General features: G+C 37.3%; 1 protein-coding gene and 1 long non-coding RNA gene across 12 annotated transcripts; both read right to left on the bottom strand.

The window, feature by feature from the left end:
* Positions 1-967: 967 nt before the first annotated feature.
* LOC136248974 (uncharacterized) lies at positions 968-2,018 on the bottom strand. Its single transcript, XR_010697961.1, has 4 exons — positions 1,558-2,018; positions 1,344-1,506; positions 1,117-1,221; positions 968-1,066 (listed from the first exon to the last, which is right to left on the bottom strand). It is a non-coding gene; the product is annotated as an uncharacterized lncRNA (long non-coding RNA).
* An 8,680-nt stretch (positions 2,019-10,698) lies between these two features.
* On the bottom strand, positions 10,699-12,858 carry LOC136258802 (uncharacterized). Of its 11 annotated transcripts, XM_066052158.1 has the most exons (10): positions 12,707-12,857; positions 12,445-12,652; positions 12,231-12,393; positions 12,004-12,108; positions 11,872-11,953; positions 11,694-11,752; positions 11,605-11,633; positions 11,422-11,554; positions 10,911-10,975; positions 10,699-10,851 (listed from the first exon to the last, which is right to left on the bottom strand). In XM_066052158.1, the coding sequence occupies exons 5-10, from the start codon at positions 11,903-11,905 to the stop codon at positions 10,776-10,778; spliced, it is 396 nt and encodes a 131-aa protein (XP_065908230.1). In that variant the 5' UTR covers positions 11,906-11,953; positions 12,004-12,108; positions 12,231-12,393; positions 12,445-12,652; positions 12,707-12,857; the 3' UTR covers positions 10,699-10,775. The 11 variants fall into 11 exon arrangements, 9 of the variants coding, with proteins under 9 accessions (XP_065908230.1, XP_065908258.1, XP_065908224.1 ...); XR_010703051.1 differs by having other exon boundaries at positions 11,422-11,514; positions 11,694-11,823; positions 11,870-11,953; positions 12,445-12,858; XM_066052186.1 differs by having other exon boundaries at positions 11,694-11,823; positions 11,870-11,953; positions 12,445-12,858.
* Positions 12,859-20,041: the final 7,183 nt, after the last annotated feature.

Genomic DNA, 20,041 nt, shown 5'->3' with positions numbered 1-20,041 from the left:
CACTACTATGTTAACTTTATTTTGTTGGTATGCAACAAATACCATTTTAAAGGCACATACGTATCTCAGTGATGGTTTGGCAGTTTCAGTTCAAATTTGAAATGGGAGGTTCCCCACCCCATGGAGGTTGTCACAGTAAAATGGTTAATTACTGTTCTGGCACTATCGAGCTACGGATGTGTGAAAACATTGTTTTCTGTGATCCTGTAAAATACACACTTGTCTAGATCTGTCGCATGTCCACACTGGCTGTACTTGGCTGCAGACACACTATCATGTGTCTTGATTAAATCATTTCACATGTGATCCAATCCAGTTGGATATTCTATATTATACATTGCATGGGAAGATTAAAGTGCTGACTCATACTGTATTTACCAATTAGCTACACACACCACTGTAACAATTATGCAGATATTTGGGAAAATACAGTATACTCGAGTAAACACAGTACAGTTACGCTGCACAGTTATGTAAGAAATGTCACAAAAACAATTCCACTCAGACAGCACAAATGACCACATGCATGGCATTGTAAATCACAAAAGCTAGCCAAACTGATCCAACTAGAAGTAAATTATATGAACACTCATTGATAGTTTGATCACCAAAAATTAAAGCAGTTCACATGAACATTCTGAGCAAGATGACGAGGAAGTACAATGTAATTACCACTTAAACCATGGCATATGCTATCGCATGCAAGAACACAGCATTCAAAGGCTGGTACAGCACTCAGCTTCGCTCATACTACATTAACCTCACAACACACCCCTTGTGCTGTATTCTCCGTACACACACATGGCAGTGCTAAAACTACAACATAAAGTGGGTCAGACCCAGGTGACCCAGACTAAGGTTGCCCGGGGACTTGATTCAGTTTCAGCATTGTTTGTTGACATGCCGGATTACTTTTTATAATGCCAAATCTCCCATGTCACAACTGAGGCTTATGTGGGGATTTGATAGTGAGTAACATAACTGTTGGGTAAGCAAGTAAACCAGAACATTTGGTCATTAGTCAAACAAAGTACGCTATCACAAACTGGTCACTGATAATTGATAACTACAACAAGAACAATTGCAATAATACAATTCCTCTGAACGTTAACTGACCTGAAATTCATGACACCTGTATCTTTGTTCCTGCATGGTCTCAACTTACATACGTACCATGATCACATTCAACTGCTAGTGGATAAACCGGTATGACCAGATGGCCTGCAAAAACCAACAAGCAGGCGTTAAATACAATACACCTAAAGCCTGGAATATGAAAAATATTATATAAGCACTATTCCACACTGATATAATAATAAATTATAGGATGTTGTGGAACTTGCCTAAACATGTAAACTTGAACATGAGGACAACTGCATAATCTGGACACTTGGAATTGTCCAATACCTGATGAACCGCAAGTAGGTACTAATGACATTCACTTCAACATTTTATCCCAGCTGGGTGAATCTCTTGTAACTGAGTAAAAAGGTGTTTATTTTCCACCTGCAACCAAAGTTCTACATTTCCGTGGTTGGGTGTACATAAACGGCTGACCTGGAAAATCAGTATGCCATAGGGATATGGAAATGGTTCCTTTCCTTCTGTTGTGACATTACTTACAGCTGACTGGTAAATGATCATCGATGTCCCCATGGACCCCAACAATGAGTATACCAATAACTTCACAAGTTGGAATGAATTTCCTTTCAACATGTGGTGGAATGAATTTCCTTTCAACATCTGGTGGACAGGTCCAAAAACCCTATCGCACAAACACGGTGAATCAGTGTGTGGCGATGTGACACGTTGCACAAACTTCACTCCTCGTTTCGTTAGCATCAAGACCGGCATATGTCATAGAGTCCCTCAGTATTCTTGACTCTTACTTTTTCAAGCGTTGCTCAAGCGATGTAGTTTCTCACGAGGGGCTCGAGTTTCTCAGTAAAGTCGAGCCGATTAAAGTACGCCTCACCATCCAGTTACATTCTTAAAGCATTTAATTTAAAACCACGTATCACGAGTGTCCGCTTAAGGTAATTAGGGACTTTCCACGAGATTTTCCCTAAATAGATCACGTGTTAGTTGTCAATCTGGTGGTAGACATGGTACAACAATGCGGTAAGTGTACTTTAATATAGTATAAGCTGTCAATGAATAATCGTTTGTGCACTGCTAAACTAAGTTATTTTTGTGTGATAAGCATGCTTGAGGAAGGGTCTGGGGGACGAGACTAATGTTTTGACAGCAGTTGATGATGGCCAGGCAAAGAACTGCGAGAACTACTATGATAGTATGATAGTAGGGAAAAATTCCCACCCCTATAGCTCTGCCTAGGGGCATTAACTAGCATTATCTACAGCTACTGTATGTTGCTGATATGTACATTCAGGCCAAGAATAAAGGTGAAAGTGGTAGTAAGGCTCAATCCTATTATTCTGCCTAACAGGCAAGGGAGTCTGAGACTGTGGGGGCATGCTCCCTCAGGAAAGTATAAGTACTACAACTATTTTGTTTTAATTGCTTCATCAAGTATAAAAATTTCAGTCAAAAGGTGATGATCGAGGCTCTGGTCTTATGCACTGGTTGGAGTGGTTGTATCGATACTGCACTGTGACATCCTTGAGGGGTTAGTGCTGGCATTGTCCATGGCAATGCTATTTCATCTCCCAGAGTCTTGATGATTGAGTCCTCCATTCCTTTCTCTGCTGCTCCAATCCTGAAGTTGTGACCACGGTGACGATCGAGGCTCTGGTCTTGCATCTATACTGTACTGCAACACCCTGGAGGGGTTAGTACCATACTGTACTGCAACACCCTTGAGGGGTTAGTACCGGCATTGTCCATCGCAATACTGTTCCATCTCCCATATACAAGTCTTGATGGTTGAGTCCTCTATTCCTTTCTCTGCTGCTCTAATCCTGAAGTTGTGACCAAAATATTAAAAAATGGTTATAACATAATAAATGATTATGATGATAACAATTACAAATGTATTTATAGCTGTGTAGCAACTGTGAACTAATTAGGCACTTGCAAGTTTAATTAGGTGTCTGAAGCATTTAACATGTACAGATATGAGATATATTCATCACGTGCAGGCAGTAAAGATAAATTTACTCTAATAGAACAGTCATACTACACCGTAAATTCATACTTCCAAATTTATGGTGTTATGAAACAATCATTATTATGTATGGATTTTACTGACTCTCCAAGATAATATTCTGCATTAATGTTAATTGCTCATTTCCAAAATAATTACCTTTCACTGACAAAAATGAGTGATATCCACCCCAAAAACACCTTCGCTGTAAAAAAGGCGCGCCCAAGAAACTACAAGTACCTGGAACCCAATGTAAAAACAAAAAGAAAAAACAGCTTAGCTGAAGTGAAAAGTAACTGGTAACTTAAAGAGCTGATATCTGAAGCGGCCAAGAATACAATTACTAAAGTTTAATCCATGCAAGAACACCTTGGCTATAAAACAGGTGTATACATGAAAGTAACTGGCAACTGAAATGGCTGATATCTGAAGCGGCCAAGAATGAATGGTCATATACAACTAATTCAAAAATTTAACACTGAACCTTTATAATTCAGCTGTGTTCTATATTCACTCTTGCTGCATCGTAAAGTAATTTCTTTTAACTCTAATTGGCTGGTAATTTGGCCGCCTTTTTTTGCTCTATTATACTGACTATTAAAAAAGGCGGCCAAATTACCAGCCAATTAGAGTTAAAAGAAATTACTTTACGATGCAGCAAGAGTGAATATAGAACACAGCTGAATTATAAAGGTTCAGTGTTAAATTTTTGAATTAGTTGTATATGACCATTCATTCTTGGCCGCTTCAGATATCAGCCATTTCAGTTGCCAGTTACTTTCATGTATACACCTGTTTTATAGCCAAGGTGTTCTTGCATGGATTAAACTTTAGTAATTGTATTCTTGGCCGCTTCAGATATCAGCTCTTTAAGTTACCAGTTACTTTTCACTTCAGCTAAGCTGTTTTTTCTTTTTGTTTTTTACATTGGGTTCCAGGTACTTGTAGTTTCTTGGGCGCGCCTTTTTTACAGCGAAGGTGTTTTTGGGGTGGATATAATTACACACCTGGAACTATCCATATAAGGCTACATACTTTATGACTGGTACTGTTGTTGTTTGAAGTTGATAGCATAACAAATAATAGTAGTAGTAGTAGTAGTAGTCCATGAACATACATACTACAAATTATATTGTTTGACACAAATGTATTGCACAAAGTATTTGGCTGTTGACAAGTCTTAAATGAACTAAGGATATACATGTACTGACCTTTGCCAACAAAGAAATCTATCCCGTTATATAAACAGCTGACCAAAGGAGGTACAGTACCTACATAGTCATGCGTTGACAAATGTATATACCTTTTGTGGTAATACAGTAAATTCATTTATACAACGCAACAGTTGATGGTTGCCTTCACACAAGTAGCATTCCCATATAGTATCATTGACCCTAAAATTCAGTTACTCTTTAATAAAAAATTGTTACACGACATCAAAGTATTAGATTACCGTCCTTTATGATAGTCACAATCTGGCCTCACAAACTGCCAGGGAAATATCATTGGCAGCATACTAAGCAGATTTTGCCAGATGGAAATCTATATACCTCACATGCACAAGATTACAGATTGATATAGGGTGAGGCATCGGCTGCAGTAAAGCCATCGTGGCCAGGGCTAACCGGTGCTAAAGCCCTGGTAAACACAGTCTAAGACCCAGTAACTCAACCTCACACTGTTGTTTTAAAATATCATTATCCCATAGTAATGACAGTCAAAGCCCTATTACTTTGGTATTCATGAAAAGCTGGTTGCACCACTGATAAAGTTTCAGTTCATTTTGTGTTTGATAAAAGTTATCATAACAGATAGCAAAAGTGTTTGTAAAGTGTTGTAGCAATAGTGCAAGCTGCCAGCAGCATGTAGTAAAGGACAAACAAAATTGTAAACAAACTGCAGCACAATTTAATTGTTATTAGCAACATGTATGTACAGTATATCCACAAGTTTAAATTTTAAGTTGTGACACATAAATAACACATCCATATGGATTAACAAAACCACTCACTATGGCGATGACTATTCTTTAGTAGCATCATCCTATGACTTAAGCACTTTCAAAGCATCCATTATCTAAACAGCTACCTGTAGTCTTTCCATAGTTCATATTATACCAGTCATTGAGGTGGAGGGTAAGATGAGCAATTACTAACTGTCAAAGTATAAAAAAGAATGAGCAACCTTGTGCTATCACATTATTTACAAAGATAGTGAGACCTACTTTACTTATCCACATATGCTATACAGTACAGTGTGGCGCTATCCATTAATAACTAAATGAATCAAAATTCAAGTTTTCAATGCAACAGACACTTTAAGACAGTCCAAAACAGAGGCATAGCAAAGGGGGGGGAGAGCAAGGGGAGGCATTTGCCCCCCATCACCGTAGTATTTTTTAAAAACCTCCGTCACAAGCTTACCAGTATTAAACTGACTATAAATTATGTGTGCTACTATGCGGTATCACCAAGAGTTGCTAGTGAATGCGCACACGCAACATTGAGTACAACATTCAACTTGCTTGTGAATCCACTAAACGAAAATATTAGAGACACACGTCTATATTTAGTCTAGATTACTCACGTGATAGAGCATTTTCGAATCTAAAGAGTGACCCGCTCTAAGTGACCTAGGGTTTTACTCTTTTCACCACCTTTCATAACCCTTACGTAATATTAAGCTCAAAAGCATCCAGACTTCCTACTGTAGTTGTTGCTCTCTCTCTTTGACTTTAGGGGACACGTCTAGTAGTTGCTGCAAGTAGTCGACTTTAGGGGAAGCGTCCAGTAGTTGCCACGATAGTCAACTTTAGGGGAAGCGTCTAGTAGTGTTAGGGTTAGAGTTCAGCTTTGATTTCTTCTTCACCTCTAGGGTTAGGTTCTTCTTACTATATACAGCTTACTTCTTGAGTCGCATTTCTTTTTACAACATTTTGATGTATTCTCACAACTGAAAACAGTAATCTAATGCATAAAATACAGCACAGATTTTTAGTACAGTACCATATACGTACTTAGTTATTTAGTCCTAACTGTTTGTAATTACCAGAGTCCATGCACTCAATTTAAACAGTGAGCCCTGTGAAAATATATAAACATTTGAAATGATCTACCTTTTGTACTCTACTACACTGTACACATGTTGTCAACACAGAATCTAGTAGCAGGTCTTTAAAACATGCTACAAACTCTACACAATTTTTTCACTTGCAATACTAAGTATGCAGCCATATGTATGTGACCGTCTCAGCAAAAACTCAACTTGCTCACACAAGCATGCATAGAGATAAACATTTTTTTTTAATTTATAAAATTATGTGTGCTACAAATAAATATAAGCTAGATTTTGTCAGGTCATTACTCGGCGGATAAGGAAGACTCAAATCAATTAAAATTATATGTATTTGTTTGCTCATGGAGAGTTCAAAATCTTTGTTTCATTTCTGTAGTTATATATGCATGTAACACTTTCACACCTCAAATCAAAGGAACTGCAAAGGCTACATTTTTGTATGTAGCCCAGCTAGCCGGGCTACATACAAAATGCAGAACTACAACTAGGCTGTTTTAACAGCTAGACTATTTTGACATATAAGGAAGATCAGGGGTGAATGTGGTAATTACAACTATTATGCAATACTTTGAAGTTGTATTTAAAGCCTTAAAGTTATTAAATCAATCAGTTTAAAGCCTTTGAAGTTACTTCATGTATTTGAGAGTACTTTTGATGTACTTGAAAGTGCTTTTGATGTGGTTTGGTACAGTTTCAAAAAAGTTTCAACTATAGCACTAGCACTTACTATGTAAGGTTTTCAAAATGTGTAAGAAACCTATATCACCAAGAGATAGTTTTATTGTGGGATTCAGTTTGTCTCAATTGAGAGCCACAGTAGACTCAACATGAAACCCACAATGTAAAGTGCCTCTTGCCTAAATAGGTTTTATATACATTTTTAGTAGTTTTTTAAAAGAAAGAAACACTTAACAACACAAATAGGCAGATCAAAATAATCATTCCTTTGATCTTCCCAGATCAAAGGTATTATTTCTTTGATCTACCCATGCAAAGTGTTACATATTAGCTGTAACACGGGGAATTCGGGCTTTGCCTGATATGTATGCCCTCGGGCAGTCGGGCATACATATCAGCGGCCCGAGGGCAGAGGGCATACATATCAGGCAAAGCCTTCATGCCCGTGTTACAACCATTACATGTCACATGCGTTTGTTTACAATGCAGTAACCATAAACAAGATCATTGTCCTTTCTTTAACTAAACTGCCTTCATACCCAAAATATGTATAAGTGACTACAGAGTTAACACCATACCTTGGTTGATTCGCTAATCCATAGTAAACACTTCGAGCCAAATTCCAATGTTATAGACAAATGCAAACAGAAGTTATGGCTGCAAATGTAAACACCTGTAGTTTATTTTCAGATAGTCACTGAACAAAATTGTCTTGCTCATCCTACTGTTTAGTGCTATAATTCCAAAACTACTCACCACAAAAGACTGAAACTTTGGCGATCCATTCCTTGGACACCATCGATATTGCTAAGAAAGTTTTAAAAATCGGAAGTTGTGCAAACGAGTTGGGTTTTTGCTGAAATGGTCATATATATATATAATCAAGTTAAAATTTCACATTTCTAGGAATTAGTGTTGGTAATCTGTTAAACCATAATTATTTCCGAACAATGACTCCTAGGAGGTAATAGAATTGACAACTCATCTTAGTTTCTTTTTCACTCTCTATACATGAGTAGTAGTCAGTGAGTCAGTCTTCTCATAACCTGAGCATGACACACCTAGCCTAGGTATAAACAGTGGACCTGGGGACCAAGGACACAGTGACCCACAAGGATCCAGCTCTTTTGGAATTTTATACACTTCACAATATTCTATACTTGTACTAGGTACCTCTGCAAGTAGTGTTCAATGCACTTTTTCCCCATCACAGTGTCTCACACGATGTTTATACCAATTAGAATTATAAGCACCTTTGAAAAAGTGACTACATTATTTTATAGGCTACTTGCCTGCTGCACAATGAGCATACTAATCTATTTTGTTGCCTAGCTACTAAAGTTTAGTAACATTTTGCAAATGTGCCATGTTGCGTGAGGTCCTGTTGTCAAGCTGCAGGACTGAAACTTGCATAGCTAGTAATTGTTGTTTTTTTTTCCTCGGAATAATTGTTTGCACAATGTTTCTAAACTTGACCTATCCACCTATCAGAACATAGCATACGCAGGTAATGAGAAGACTGACCACTTGAATCATTGGAATGTATATGGAGTGAAAAGGAAAACTAACATTGCCCAGGTGTGAACAAATAACACCATAGCTAAACAGGTTTATGTGAAGTTATACATGATCACTAGAGAGATGTTAACAACATCGTGGGGCGAGCCTGAGTGAGTAGAGTTGCATACAATTGTATTTCTGCATGGTTGAGGTACTTTTTAAAGTAGTTTTAAGCCTTTGAAGTTATTTTTAAAGTAGTTTTAAGCCTTTGAAGTTATTTTTAAAGTAGTTTTAAGCTGCTAATTATAAGTACACTTTTTAAGTTAAATGCCTTTGATGTGGTTGAGGGTGCCTTTAGGTGTGAAAGTGTTACATTACAATGATAGGTGTATAAGATTAAATGTAAATAGCAGTTAGTATCAGTATATGTCATATACATACGGACATCTCTTGGCATATACTATATAATTACACTAACTACGTACATTCTAATTCTTACCTAGGATAGTACAATATTTTGATGTCTTTTCACAATTGACTACAGTAAAAAAATACAGCACATATTTTTAGTACTATATACTTGTAGTCCTAACTGTAATTACCATAGTAGATGCACTTAGTTTAAAATTAATAATGATTTCAGTGTAGCCCTAAAGATAATAGTCAGCAAAAAAATCTACCTTCTATACTCTGCTACACTGTAAACATGTTGAATTTTAGTATAGCAGTATAAACTCTATATGATTTTTTACACAAGTTGACTGGTAAATCAAGTATGCAGTCATATAATTACAGTACAATATCAAGTTTGAAAATTCACATTTCAAGGAATTAGTATTGATGATGCATTAAACCATATTTCAGAATATATGGATTCTGAAGCTAGTCCAGAATTAGTGTGTTCTATGTTGTTTGGTCTCTATATAAATAACTGCCATTAACTTTAGCAAACTTTTAACAACAGATGGTCATTGCGGAATAATAAGACCTAAAGTAGTTACGTATATTTTCAACTGAATCACATGCCTGGTAAAGGTGTTTGGTAATAGGACATTTATGATGGCTTGTCAGACAGACATGTGACGAGCAGGTACAAAGACAACTCAACTCTCTTCCCATAATAGTGTAACTATACAAAAACCTATTCACTTATGATGTTATTTGTTCACCCCTGGACAATGTTAGTTTCCCTTTCACTCCCTGTACATTCCAATGATTCAAGTGGTCAGTATTCTCACGACCTGAGCACATTATGTTCTGATAGATCAACACTATCATGCTCAGGTCACGAGGAGACTGACCACTCATATTATTGGAATGTATAGTGAATGAAAAGAGAACTAAAATTGTTCAGGCAGAAGAGTTGTCAACTCTATTACACCCTAGGAATCCTTATTAGGATGAACATCCACTTATAAGGTATCTATTTGCTAGTTCCAAGAAATCAAGACTCACGGTAGTGAGTCGCGCGGCCAAGAAACTACAAAGCGCACGCCCAATTAAAAGACGCGCGGCCACTACTGTGAGTTATTTACGTGTAGGGCCGGTTTTGCAATATTAGTCCTAAATTATGCAACATCTCTCAATAGATTTGTATTGCGTTACGTGATAAAAAAATCTTTAGGAGTCGTCATAGTTTTCTTGCGACCTCGCTAAAATAAAAAAGTAACCATCGCAAAATAAAAAATAGGCGTATTTCACTTTATTTCTCTACCTTATGTTACAACTACTGTCACGTTATACCAGTCAACATAGTCGTGTTTGTATAGTCCATCTAGCACTGACATTATCCAATCGTGGTTTGCCTATACGCGTATTTTCTTCAATCAAACCTCTAATCCCTACAATAACTTTTAAAGACACGATGTGGACACAAATTCTAATGCCTGATAAACAAGTTGTGACAGCGTGCTGAACCGTAAGTTCCCTAGGGATGGCGTTTTAAGCAGAAATCTTTTAAATTCCATTTAGTACCACACCCCAATCGAGCGTTTATAAATCGCCAGTTGTCTTATGGTTTGAAGAACAAAATCACTAGCGAAGGTGCTTTAGCATACTCTTCAATTCTCTATTTACATGTAATTTTTAATAGATTAACCGCAAAGGCCGGTAAGGTGAATACAAAAGGTAACAAGCCTTTAGGGGTTACCACCTCTATGTAGTGTGTACCATGTAGCTTGTGTTGTGGCTTTCATTAAGTATTATGCACACACAAATGGTGCAACAAATTTTGTAATGGATTGCTCGAATGTGGTTCGTGGTGTTGTGGCTCGAATGTGTTTCGTGGTTTGCCAGTGACCTTGTATGAGTTGGGGTTGTTCCACACAACTTACACAATATTCAAATTTCATGATGGCCATGATAATTTCTTGCCATATGGTAAACATACAACAATGTGTAACAACGTTAATTAACATCACATCAAGACTTGACTAAAAATAGTTCCAACAATAGTGATGATTTCTTGTATGTCAGCATGACGATACTGAGACCTGTAAAAGAATAAGCAGGCACTGAAGTTAACCTTAAATTAAACACTCATGCAACTGACCTGGAACATCGGTCGCAACACCAAAAACACTTGTTTCGATATCTGATGACACAATCCAGCAGGCACTGAATTAAAAGAGAATGTACAAAAAATCAATATGCCGGGCTGTGTCAATAATAGCATGGATAATCAAAATAAACAAAAATTATATCCCAGGCTAAGTGAATGAATAACATAACTGTTGGGTAAGCATGTTAAACCAGAACATTAGGACATTAGTCAAACCAGAACATTAGGACATTAGTCAAACAAAAGTACGCTATCACAACTTGGTCATAATACAATGTTTGTACCACTGGACTTCACACTGGTTGCCCAAAAATTGTGCCATTCCGGGACAACAGCATAATATTATGAAACAAATAGTTACTACAACACAGAAGGCTTACTGTTGCACTGTCTACACTGATATACCATAATTTTAAAAACATAACAAGTGGGCATTAAATACAATACACTTAACATCTGGGTACTAGGAAAAAATCACTAACATCACAACATGTAAACTGACTTGGAAATTAACACCCTTGATGCCACTACAGTCTACACTGGATACTTGTTCGAACCCATCAACACTATGCCTGATACATCTGAGTAGACTGACCTGCAAATTCACATCACTAGTATACAGTGATAATTGATAACTACAAAAACAACAATTGCAATAATACAATTCTTCTGTACGTCAACTGACCTGAAATTCATGACACTCAATACCGAGACCTGTAAAAGAATGAGCAGGCACTGAAGTCAACCTTAAATTAAACACACATGCAAACTGACCTGGAACATCGGTCGCAACACCAAAGACATCTTCTGATGAAACAATCCAGCAGGCACTGAATTAAAAAGAGAATGTGCAAAAAATCAATATGCCAGGCTGTACCAATAAAGGATGAATAATCAAAATGAACTAAAAAATATATATCACATATGCAGGGTTAAGTGAGTAACATAACTGTTGGGTAAGCAAGTAAACCAGAACATTTGGTCATTAGTCAAACAAAGTACGCTATCACAAACTGGTCACTGATAATTGATAACTACAACAAGAACAATTGCAATAATACAATTCCTCTGAACGTTAACTGACCTGAAATTCATGACACCTGTATCTTTGTTCCTGCATGGTCTCAACTTACATACGTACCATGATCACATTCAACTGCTAGTGGATAAACCGGTATGACCAGATGGCCTGCAAAAACCAACAAGCAGGCGTTAAATACAATACACCTAAAGCCTGGAATATGAAAAATATTATATAAGCACTATTCCACACTGATATAATAATAAATTATAGGATGTTGTGGAACTTGCCTAAACATGTAAACTTGAACATGAGGACAACTGCATAATCTGGACACTTGGAATTGTCCAATACCTGATGAACCGCAAGTAGGTACTAATGACATTCACTTCAACATTTTATCCCAGCTGGGTGAATCTCTTGTAACTGAGTAAAAAGGTGTTTATTTTCCACCTGCAACCAAAGTTCTACATTTCCGTGGTTGGGTGTACATAAACGGCTGACCTGGAAAATCAGTATGCCATAGGGATATGGAAATGGTTCCTTTCCTTCTGTTGTGACATTACTTACAGCTGACTGGTAAATGATCATCGATGTCCCCATGGACCCCAACAATGAGTATACCAATAACTTCACAAGTTGGAATGAATTTCCTTTCAACATGTGGTGGAATGAATTTCCTTTCAACATCTGGTGGACAGGTCCAAAAACCCTATCGCACAAACACGGTGAATCAGTGTGTGGCGATGTGACACGTTGCACAAACTTCACTCCTCGTTTCGTTAGCATCAAGACCGGCATATGTCATAGAGTCCCTCAGTATTCTTGACTCTTACTTTTTCAAGCGTTGCTCAAGCGATGTAGTTTCTCACGAGGGGCTCGAGTTTCTCAGTAAAGTCGCGCCGATTAAAGTACGCCTCACCATCCAGTTACATTCTTAAAGCATTTAATTTAAAACCACGTATCACGAGTGTCCGCTTAAGGTAATTAGGGACTTTCCACGAGATTTTCCCTAAATAGATCACGTGTTAGTTGTCAATCTGGTGGTAGACATGGTACAACAATGCGGTAAGTGTACTTTAATATAGTATAAGCTGTCAATGAATAATCGTTTGTGCACTGCTAAACTAAGTTATTTTTGTGTGATAAGCATGCTTGAGGAAGGGTCTGGGGGACGAGACTAATGTTTTGACAGCAGTTGATGATGGCCAGGCAAAGAACTGCGAGAACTACTATGATAGTATGATAGTAGGGAAAAATTCCCACCCCTATAGCTCTGCCTAGGGGCATTAACTAGCATTATCTACAGCTACTGTATGTTGCTGATATGTACATTCAGGCCAAGAATAAAGGTGAAAGTGGTAGTAAGGCTCAATCCTATTATTCTGCCTAACAGGCAAGGGAGTCTGAGACTGTGGGGGCATGCTCCCTCAGGAAAGTATAAGTACTACAACTATTTTGTTTTAATTGCTTCATCAAGTATAAAAATTTCAGTCAAAAGGTGATGATCGAGGCTCTGGTCTTATGCACTGGTTGGAGTGGTTGTATCGATACTGCACTGTGACATCCTTGAGGGGTTAGTGCTGGCATTGTCCATGGCAATGCTATTTCATCTCCCAGAGTCTTGATGATTGAGTCCTCCATTCCTTTCTCTGCTGCTCCAATCCTGAAGTTGTGACCACGGTGACGATCGAGGCTCTGGTCTTGCATCTATACTGTACTGCAACACCCTGGAGGGGTTAGTACCATACTGTACTGCAACACCCTTGAGGGGTTAGTACCGGCATTGTCCATCGCAATACTGTTCCATCTCCCATATACAAGTCTTGATGGTTGAGTCCTCTATTCCTTTCTCTGCTGCTCTAATCCTGAAGTTGTGACCAAAATATTAAAAAATGGTTATAACATAATAAATGATTATGATGATAACAATTACAAATGTATTTATAGCTGTGTAGCAACTGTGAACTAATTAGGCACTTGCAAGTTTAATTAGGTGTCTGAAGCATTTAACATGTACAGATATGAGATATATTCATCACGTGCAGGCAGTAAAGATAAATTTACTCTAATAGAACAGTCATACTACACCGTAAATTCATACTTCCAAATTTATGGTGTTATGAAACAATCATTATTATGTATGGATTTTACTGACTCTCCAAGATAATATTCTGCATTAATGTTAATTGCTCATTTCCAAAATAATTACCTTTCACTGACAAAAATGAGTGATATCCACCCCAAAAACACCTTCGCTGTAAAAAAGGCGCGCCCAAGAAACTACAAGTACCTGGAACCCAATGTAAAAAACAAAAAGAAAAAACAGCTTAGCTGAAGTGAAAAGTAACTGGTAACTTAAAGAGCTGATATCTGAAGCGGCCAAGAATACAATTACTAAAGTTTAATCCATGCAAGAACACCTTGGCTATAAAACAGGTGTATACATGAAAGTAACTGGCAACTGAAATGGCTGATATCTGAAGCGGCCAAGAATGAATGGTCATATACAACTAATTCAAAAATTTAACACTGAACCTTTATAATTCAGCTGTGTTCTATATTCACTCTTGCTGCATCGTAAAGTAATTTCTTTTAACTCTAATTGGCTGGTAATTTGGCCGCCTTTTTTTGCTCTATTATACTGACTATTAAAAAAGGCGGCCAAATTACCAGCCAATTAGAGTTAAAAGAAATTACTTTACGATGCAGCAAGAGTGAATATAGAACACAGCTGAATTATAAAGGTTCAGTGTTAAATTTTTGAATTAGTTGTATATGACCATTCATTCTTGGCCGCTTCAGATATCAGCCATTTCAGTTGCCAGTTACTTTCATGTATACACCTGTTTTATAGCCAAGGTGTTCTTGCATGGATTAAACTTTAGTAATTGTATTCTTGGCCGCTTCAGATATCAGCTCTTTAAGTTACCAGTTACTTTTCACTTCAGCTAAGCTGTTTTTTCTTTTTGTTTTTTTACATTGGGTTCCAGGTACTTGTAGTTTCTTGGGCGCGCCTTTTTTACAGCGAAGGTGTTTTTGGGGTGGATATAATTACACACCTGGAACTATCCATATAAGGCTACATACTTTATGACTGGTACTGTTGTTGTTTGAAGTTGATAGCATAACAAATAATAGTAGTAGTAGTAGTAGTAGTCCATGAACATACATACTACAAATTATATTGTTTGACACAAATGTATTGCACAAAGTATTTGGCTGTTGACAAGTCTTAAATGAACTAAGGATATACATGTACTGACCTTTGCCAACAAAGAAATCTATCCCGTTATATAAACAGCTGACCAAAGGAGGTACAGTACCTACATAGTCATGCGTTGACAAATGTATATACCTTTTGTGGTAATACAGTAAATTCATTTATACAACGCAACAGTTGATGGTTGCCTTCACACAAGTAGCATTCCCATATAGTATCATTGACCCTAAAATTCAGTTACTCTTTAATAAAAAATTGTTACACGACATCAAAGTATTAGATTACCGTCCTTTATGATAGTCACAATCTGGCCTCACAAACTGCCAGGGAAATATCATTGGCAGCATACTAAGCAGATTTTGCCAGATGGAAATCTATATACCTCACATGCACAAGATTACAGATTGATATAGGGTGAGGCATCGGCTGCAGTAAAGCCATCGTGGCCAGGGCTAACCGGTGCTAAAGCCCTGGTAAACACAGTCTAAGACCCAGTAACTCAACCTCACACTGTTGTTTTAAAATATCATTATCCCATAGTAATGACAGTCAAAGCCCTATTACTTTGGTATTCATGAAAAGCTGGTTGCACCACTGATAAAGTTTCAGTTCATTTTGTGTTTGATAAAAGTTATCATAACAGATAGCAAAAGTGTTTGTAAAGTGTTGTAGCAATAGTGCAAGCTGCCAGCAGCATGTAGTAAAGGACAAACAAAATTGTAAACAAACTGCAGCACAATTTAATTGTTATTAGCAACATGTATGTACAGTATATCCACAAGTTTAAATTTTAAGTTGTGACACATAAATAACACATCCATATGGATTAACAAAACCACTCACTATGGCGATGACTATTCTTTAGTAGCATCATCCTATGACTTAAGCACTTTCAAAGCATCCATTATCTAAACAGCTACCTGTAGTCTTTCCATAGTTCATATTATACCAGTCATTGAGGTGGAGGGTAAGATGAGCAATTACTAACTGTCAAAGTATAAAAAAGAATGAGCAACCTTGTGCTATCACATTATTTACAAAGATAGTGAGACCTACTTTACTTATCCACATATGCTATACAGTACAGTGTGGCGCTATCCATTAATAACTAAATGAATCAAAATTCAAGTTTTCAATGCAACAGACACTTTAAGACAGTCCAAAACAGAGGCATAGCAAAGGGGGGGGAGGGCAAGGGGAGGCATTTGCCCCCCATCACCGTAGTATTTTTTAAAAACCTCCGTCACAAGCTTACCAGTATTAAACTGACTATAAATTATGTGTGCTACTATGCGGTATCACCAAGAGTTGCTAGTGAATGCGCACACGCAACATTGAGTACAACATTCAACTTGCTTGTGAATCCACTAAACGAAAATATTAGAGACACACGTCTATATTTAGTCTAGATTACTCACGTGATAGAGCATTTTCGAATCTAAAGAGTGACCCGCTCTAAGTGACCTAGGGTTTTACTCTTTTCACCACCTTTCATAACCCTTACGTAATATTAAGCTCAAAAGCATCCAGACTTCCTACTGTAGTTGTTGCTCTCTCTCTTTGACTTTAGGGGACACGTCTAGTAGTTGCTGCAAGTAGTCGACTTTAGGGGAAGCGTCCAGTAGTTGCCACGATAGTCAACTTTAGGGGAAGCGTCTAGTAGTGTTAGGGTTAGAGTTCAGCTTTGATTTCTTCTTCACCTCTAGGGTTAGGTTCTTCTTACTATATACAGCTTACTTCTTGAGTCGCATTTATAAGATAGAAAAGAACTGAGTGAATCAAGGGAGCTAGCAGTGGTAGCATAATCGGTAGCACACTGGACTACCACACTGGGATCCTGGATCCTGGGTTCGATCCCCCTTCAGGGTTGTACTTTTTTTTTCGCCTTTTTGGTTCACCGTTTTTTGTCTAAGTTCTACAGAGATATGAAATAGGGTGAAAAGAGTGATACCCAAGTGACCTAACTGCGGCAGAAGTTGCAACTCACAAGTGACAAAGGAGACCAGATGACGCTACGAACCTACTGCCTACGATGTGATAAAGTGTTAAATGTACCAAGTTTATGTTCTCGAGCTGATGACACTGGATCGTTGTACGGCAGTGCAGTCTATTTTTACTTTGTCAGTCAGTCAGGCGGATCAGTCACAAGCTTACAAGTTCTGCTAGCAAAAAGACAAGTAGGATTTCATGGCATTTGAATTTCGCCGAGTGAAGTGAGTGAACACATCATCCTGTCAGCAGGGGACTGTAGCACAGGCTGTGGCTAACGTAAAGTAACTTGTAATTGCACTAAAATATTAACAGTATAATTCTACCGGACTGTGGATGAATTTGTTGGAGTACAGCTGTGGCACGTGCGATGATGCTCGACGAATATACCTCCATTGAATCATTCAGTGATAAGTGACAAGCAATCAGTGCTGAAATAGTTACGTAGCTAGTTGTGCAAGCTGTAATAATACAACACCGTATGTTGGCTAGCCCATCATTGGGTCATTAGCCTTTTTTGCAATGATGAATGATTTTGAGTGTTTCGTGGGGGCATGCCTGCCCCTCCATCACCTTCTGGCTAGCTACGCCCCTGCACATGCATATTTTGAAGAGCAAAGATGTTATTTAGCCACTTATTATGTACCCACCACTGCAAATCTATTAGCAAAACATAAGAAATGAGGCATAAAGCTTGAGCATAATTTGAGCATATAAAATAGGTAAAATTTTTGAGCAGTGCAGCATAACATAATAGGTAAATTCTGAGCATAATAGGCAGGTCCCTAACGCCCACCAAATAAAGATCTATAATAGCGAAAGAGTACTGAGGCCTGATCTCTTAACAATCTAGCTAGCTACATACTTAACAATAAACAAGATCACCTCAGGTCTAGCTAGCTGCACACCCCTTGGCTGACTCGAGATATAATTACTCTAATGCAACAGTAACTCTAATACAACAGTCATGTATGATAGAAAAGTTACAAGTTACATTGTTATGGTAGACATAGCTATTTTTATAAGAAAAAGAAGCAAGCACAATATAAAATTAAGGAGAACTCCAAACTACAGTGAAGCCTGCTAATCACCACAGAATGTGGGGAACTCCACTTCTCATTGAGCAAAAGGGCAAGCTGTTTATAAGTGATGGTATCTGCCTTTCCCATACCTACAGATGCGGAAAATACAAGTAGACTAATACAAGTTACATTGTAGCTAACTGTGCTACAACAAAAAAACTAAACAAACTAGTATTTTAAAAATTGTTAATTTAAAAGTGAAGTAGGGATTTATGCAAAAAAAAGTAGTGAAACAAGAAATGAATGATGGTCTTACAGCATAGTTCAGTGGGAAAGTCCCTACTTTGGCACTAGCTATTTTTATTTTGTTTAACGCCAAAGTAGGGATTTCCCACTGAGCTATGCTGTAACACCATCATTCATTTCTTGTTTCACTACTTTTTTTTGCATAAATCCTTACTTCACTTTTAAATTAACAATTTTTAAAATACTAGTTATTATAAGTCTGTCTTCAATGATCATCATTGTGTCTGTATAGATAAAAAAATGTAAGTAAAAATAAACCCCAATAGGCTGGTTTTGGGACCAAAGTACAAAAAGAAGTGAAATTCACACAAAACAGCCAAGCTGTGAAAATGGTGCGGCCATAAAATACCTGGGTAAAAAAATGTGAAATCAAAGGTGGCAGCCAAAAGAAATCACTGCAATTATGTAAATATAAATTTGCTGTGTGCATTTTTAAAACTTATTACCTGGTGGACAACTAAGCATAATGCAAAAATGGTGTGCTTTGGAGAAGAGGCCATGGAGCTATGCATTCCTGAAATTTTTGTTTTCTTTCTCCTATCAATATATTACGTACAGTGTGATGCACACTGCATGGCTTTCTTGGCCATACCACACTGTTCTATGTGTCTTGATACCAGGACACATGATAGTGTGTCACATGGTCAAGGAAAGCCAGTGAATCTAGACAATTATGTATTTTTCAGGAATCAAGAAATTGCGATTTTCACACATTCGTACGTCAGCAATAACTAAAGAGAAATAGCCTATTTTTGTGAAATATCCCTTGAGGTGGGACATCATCCATACCAAATTTCAGCTTAATTTGTCCAGCCATCTTTGAGATACACACTTTCCAAGTTCATCTTATTTTCATAGTAGTGATGTGCAATATTAGGATTTTAGTTTCGGTATGATATTGATACGATAATTGGTAAAATATTGAAATTTTGATACTTTTTCGATATTTTTTCTTTTAATTAATTGCGTGGGGCAAATGTTTATAATTAACAGTTATGCTTTACAGAATTTGTGATGAAGGTAATAACAAGCCTTGGAAACTGGTAGACACTTTTTAAAATGGCTAAACTGTACAGAACTGAGCTTCATTTCTACTGTGATTGCAAAATCACACACCAAAAGTTGTAAATTACCAAAATATTACTCAATATATTGAAAATATTACTCAATATATTGAAAATTTTAGCAAAATATTGAGTATACGATAAATATTGATATCAGTTATAAAAATATTGAGATTCGATATGGCATCGGTATTGAAAATAATATTGCAATGTCGATAATTTTTCGGTATATTGCACATCACTATTTCATAGATGGAGCATAGATATATAGGGCATAGGATTGAGAACCTGTACATCAAAGTAAGCCCAAAAGCAACAAGCAGAAATATCTAACTAAGCGAGTGCTATCATCCACAACAGCACTACTGTATGATAAGAAAAGTTGCAGGCCAGAGTCAACACAAACATCATGACAGATCTCCTTTAGCAGATGGGCAATGGAATCACGTATTTCATTATGTCAGACAAACAAGAATCCTCCCCAAAGACAACTTAAC

This window comes from Dysidea avara, chromosome 1 (assembly GCF_963678975.1).
Source record: "Dysidea avara chromosome 1, odDysAvar1.4, whole genome shotgun sequence".
Lineage (NCBI taxonomy): Eukaryota > Metazoa > Porifera > Demospongiae > Dictyoceratida > Dysideidae > Dysidea > Dysidea avara.
The sequence above is the reverse complement of the archived record's forward strand: the minus strand, read 5'-3'. Positions and strand labels throughout refer to the sequence as shown.